Below are 4637 nucleotides of genomic sequence, written 5' to 3'. Positions count from 1 at the left end.
GCCGCCGTTGCGGCACAGGAGGCGTTCTCCCCCCATGTGCAGCACCACCCGCAGCCGGGCTTCTTGGCCGCCCCGCTGGCCAGCGGTTACTGGTGACGTAATCAGCGTGTTCACGCCCGCCCCGCCCCCGCACAAAAGGGTGTGGACAGCGCACGACGTGCATTTGCGCGGCGTGAGGCGGGGCCGTGTCAGCGAAGCCCGCGCCAAAAGCACGCCGGGCAGGTACACCGCTCACGAGGGCGGCTGGTCTTCACACATCATGAGTCGGGCTCAAATCGTACACACACCCGGCACCTCGGCACCGCCACGGGGTGCAAGCCCCTGCTGTTGGCTTTCATCTGGATGCATGCGGCTGGCATGTCGTGCAGTTGCCGCCGCAGGCCGATCCCAGGCGTTCGAAGGACACTGTGCTCATCTGCTGGCGGGGCGGGCTTGCAAGCTCTGCCGCCGCTCTGGCTGCGGCGGCAGCAAGAGCTGCCGGCAGGGAATTGTCAGACTGTTTCATCCTCTCGCTTTAATGCGCCGACGGGGATCTGCCTCGGCTGCGCCGGGCGGATGGGCGCGGCCCCGCAAGGGCGCCAAGACTGCTGGCGTAAGCGCGCGGCCCAGCCGGCTGTGGTGCACGGGCGGGGCTCGGTGGGACTGCGCCCGGCGTGTGATGAAGAATAAACCCGTTCAGGCGACCTCTTACGGCCAAATCGTTTGATCGCCACCCACCTTCCACTGGCGCCCAGAGGAGAGGGGACGGGCGCCACGTGTGTGTTGGTGTGCGCGCGCGTGTGTGTGCGTGCGTGTGTTTGTGAGTGTGTGTGTGTGTGTGTTTGTGTGTGTGTGTGTGTGTGTGTGTGTGTGTGCGCGCGCGCGCGCGTGCGCACCTCGCGCGTGCGACGGCGAATTTCCGCACCCCCGCAAGGCACGCCCAGCCCGTCCGCCGCTTCCTGGTAGCCCACGCACCGGCGCTCCCCCTGCTCGAACCCCATCCTCCCGGCACATGGCACATGACCCCCTCCACATGCTCACGCTCCCTGCGTTGCTGCGTTGGTAGCCGACTCCGCTGCGCCTGCACCCAGACGCTCTGTTTGCCATAGCCACCTGGCCCGTCATAATCGTGCGCATCCACGCGCAGCACGCCCCCTCCCCCACCAAAAGCGCGCCGGCGCTGCTTCCACGCGGCTGGCGCCAGCACGCCTCGCACCGATCGAACCAGCACCGCTGCACAGCTTGCACCACGTCCTGGTCTCGAGCGCGCGTGTGGTGATTCGATTACCACTCCCACAACCTCAGTTGCTGAGGCGCCTCGACGCCAGCCGTTCGCAGCAGGGCGCGGCAGCGTCCTTTGGGAGGGCGGTCTCAGCCGTCTCACCTCCACTACCGGTTTCTGTTTCGGTCCTTCACTGTTTGGGGGGGATCAGCGCATGCCAGGCCCTCAAGACCCCGGGCCGGCGACGCGCAAGCTCGAGAATAGCGCAATGGCTCCCGTATCGTGCACGCCCGGCGGCCTGTGTACCCATGGCGCAGTTGCCAACGCCGGCCGGCACCGGGCATGTTGATCCCTGTGCCGCTAGCCGCCAGCCGCCAGCCGCCAGCCGCCGGCTCGAACGCGGAGGGTTCTCGTTTTCGTAGGCGCGTGCCTGTTTGTGCGAAGCGCAGTCGGGGGTGTCGTTTCCCCTGCCTCCCGGCCCCGCCCCCGCCGGGGGCGGCCCCACTGGTGCCAACGCCCAGCTGCAGCGTCCCTGCAAGCCTGGGATGCCCGGCTGTACTGAATGCAGCGCACTGCCGCCGGCGGCGGCATGGTCCTGCCCAATCCCACCCTCCTTCCAGGAACCTTGGGAGCTGCGGCCCGTCCCCATCATGAATTGCACCGCTCGCGCCACACTTGTCGCAACACCCCTGCCGTGCTGGCAGTCTCCCCAGCCACAGTCCGTACCGCTGCTGCTACCATTGTCCAACACTGTACCGCTGTCGTTTCGTGTTTCTCGTCTAGCTTTGTCATCTACACCACATGTCCATTGTCTGCCTGTCACCGTGTAAAGCCCCTGTACTGATGTACCCAGCCAGCACGCACTACCAGTGCAGTAGCCGGCAAATGGCAGAGGTACCAAGTATAGCTTGCCGTCTCACCTGAGGTTTGAGCACGTTGCTGTGCCCTGCAACGGCATGAGCGCAGGCGACAATCAGGTAATTCAGTGAAGCTGCTGCCTTCCGCCACGGTTCCTTGCCTCAACCCATCGCTGCTTCGCGATTGCGTGGTGGTGTGTTATTAAATGTATCAGTTTTGTCCAAGTCGCTGCTCAAACACTTTCAAAACGCTGATCTGGCGCCATAGCAGATCACCAACAGAGACACCGTTTAATGCCATAACTCGCAACCTGAAAGATGGACATTGACTTGGAGGACGAATATTTCGAGGAGTCGGGGGGCGGGGGCTTTGATCTCGACCTCCTGCTCTCTGTGGCTGGAGGCCTGGGTCGCTTCGAATATTTAGACAGCAGAAAGGTCTACGAGAAAGACCAGGACTGCGTGGGTGAGCGCTGCGATGCGCCATAGCGCGTGGGATGCAGCTGTCGGCGTCACGCACTTGTGCTTGACCGCCGCACATGCCCCGTTTCTTGCTGCCTTCAGCCTCGAGTCCGAGGCATTGTGCCTGTTGGTGCTCAAAACCCGCAGCTGACAGGCTCTACACGCATCGCGGACAATCTCAAGATGCGCGCATGCGCAAATGCAAGCCCGCATGGAAGGTGCCCCGCCCTGCGGCACAGAGCCGCCCCGTGCTGCGCGTGCTGAGCCGCCCCACCCCATCCTTGGCGGACCCTCCCGCCCCGCAGCCTGCCTGAAAGACCTTCAGAGGTTCCTGCGGCGCGACCACCCCGAGGATAGGGATGCGTTCTTCAAACTGGGGGAGCTGCAGGTTGGTTCCTTTCTCGCGCGCGCACCAGACACCCCCCTTTAGCGGCAGCGGCGCGCCGCCCCAGCGCCGCCCTCGCAGCAGCTCCCGCCCGTCACTTGGGGCCGTTCAGCGGCGGCGGCGAGGCGGGTTGGGTCGGCGGGTCGGCGGCAGCGGCAGGCTGGCCGCGGGCGACGCCACGGCTCGCAAGGGTGGATCATGCGTGACAATTGTCGACCCCGGGTCAGCCAGGATTGCCGTGCGGCCCGCCGGCCCGCGCGGCGCCCCGGGCCGCACCGGGCGCAGCCCACGGCGCGCTCACGCAAACAGCGCCCCGCGCGTGCCGCGCCGCCGCGCCGCGCCGCGCGCCGCAGATCGCATCGGCGCACCTGGTGCCGCTGCTGGTGACATACCCCCAGGATGAGGACCTGGCCTTCAACGCGCGTGAGCGGGCGGCCGGCAGAGACTTTGGGTTGCACAGGGCCCGGCGGCGGCGTTTTTGGGGGCGCGTGAGCAGCTGAGGGGGGTGGCGTGGGGCGGTGGAGGGGGCGCACGGGCCCGGCCCGGCGGCGGGCGTGTGACGCGAGCGGCTGCATCTGCAGGCCACGCCCGCGCCCCCGGGGCGCCGTGGAGTGCTGCGCCAAGCTGCACGGCGGATTTCCGGGGCCGCGGGCGCAGGCGGAGGGCAGCCGCGCGGCAGCGCTGCGCGTGGGGCGCCGCCGGCAGGCCCTGCCCCTTGTCTTAAGCAATTGCACACGCGCGTCGTCCCTGCCCCGCCCCCCCTCCCCCCAACATAAACCAGTCAAGGTGCTGACTTTTATGACTATGCCAGTGGATGTCTACTCAGCCGACCCCCTGCGCCAGGTGCGGCGCGCGCGCTGGGCCGGCGCCAGCGCACGACCCGCGCAAGTTCGCCGCGCACACAGGCGCGCCTCCCGGCGCACGTGGCGCTGCAAAACGAAACGGCGCGCGCGGCGTCGGGCGCGGCTGCGCGGCCGCGGCGGCTTTGCGGCCTGCCCGCTCGGCCCCGCCCGGCCGCCCAGCATCCCATCCCTGGGCCCCCCTGTCCGTCGCCGGCTGCCCCGCTCCCCCAGCCACCAACATTTCCCCTTCTCCCCATCTCCCCATCTCCGTCACCCCAGCTCACCTACATGCGGGACATCAAGGAGGCTATGCTGCAGCGCGACGCCCTCGCAGCCGTCGTGGGCCTGTCCGCGGGTGCGCGGCCGGGCCGCCGGGCGCTTCGAAAGGCTTCCAGGGTTCAGGGGGCAAGGTCAGGGCACCCAGGTTTTGGGTCCCCCGCCGCCGCCGCCTGCCACGAATCATGAGCCCCCATCCCCCGCCTTCGGCTGCCCCTGGGGCCGGGGCCGGGGTTTCAAAACGAGAGGGCCGCTCCTGGGCAGGAACCGCTGCTGGGCGGTCGCGGGGCTGTGGCCCACTCACCCTCCCGCGCCGCGCGCCGCGCGCCGCCCCCGACAGGCCCCCTGAGCCGACACCCCCGCATGACAGACGAAGACCACATGACAGTGCAGGTGGGCCCGAGCGCCCCCCTGCCCCCCGCCTGCCGCCCCGGGGCTGCCGCCAGTGCGGATTTCGATGGGCGCGCCCGCTGCGCGGCAGTCCATTGGGCTCCCACTGTTGGCCCGACCTCTTGCCCTGCTCGCCCCCCCTCCCACCCTGGCCCCCGCCCGCTTTCCCCCTTGTCCCCTCTCCTCCTGCCTGCCGTCTTCACCCCTGCCCCCCTGCCCCACCC

General features: G+C 68.6%; 1 protein-coding gene across 1 annotated transcript in view; it reads left to right on the top strand.

The window, feature by feature from the left end:
• Nucleotides 1-101, top strand: part of MNEG_7898 (Splicing factor U2AF subunit) — a gene marked incomplete at both ends in the record, with an annotated part of 4456 nt that extends 4355 nt beyond the window's left edge. The window contains one exon of the mRNA XM_014043628.1: nucleotides 55-101. Within this exon, the coding sequence (XP_013899082.1) occupies nucleotides 55-101 (47 nt within the window). The remainder of the gene's footprint in view (nucleotides 1-54) is intronic.
• Between the last annotated feature and the right edge of the window lie 4536 nt (nucleotides 102-4637).

Source organism: Monoraphidium neglectum, assembly GCF_000611645.1.
Source record: "Monoraphidium neglectum strain SAG 48.87 unplaced genomic scaffold scaffold01443, whole genome shotgun sequence".
Taxonomy (NCBI): domain Eukaryota; kingdom Viridiplantae; phylum Chlorophyta; class Chlorophyceae; order Sphaeropleales; family Selenastraceae; genus Monoraphidium; species Monoraphidium neglectum.
Note: the sequence above shows the minus strand (reverse complement) of the source record. Positions and strands in the feature narration are given on the sequence as shown.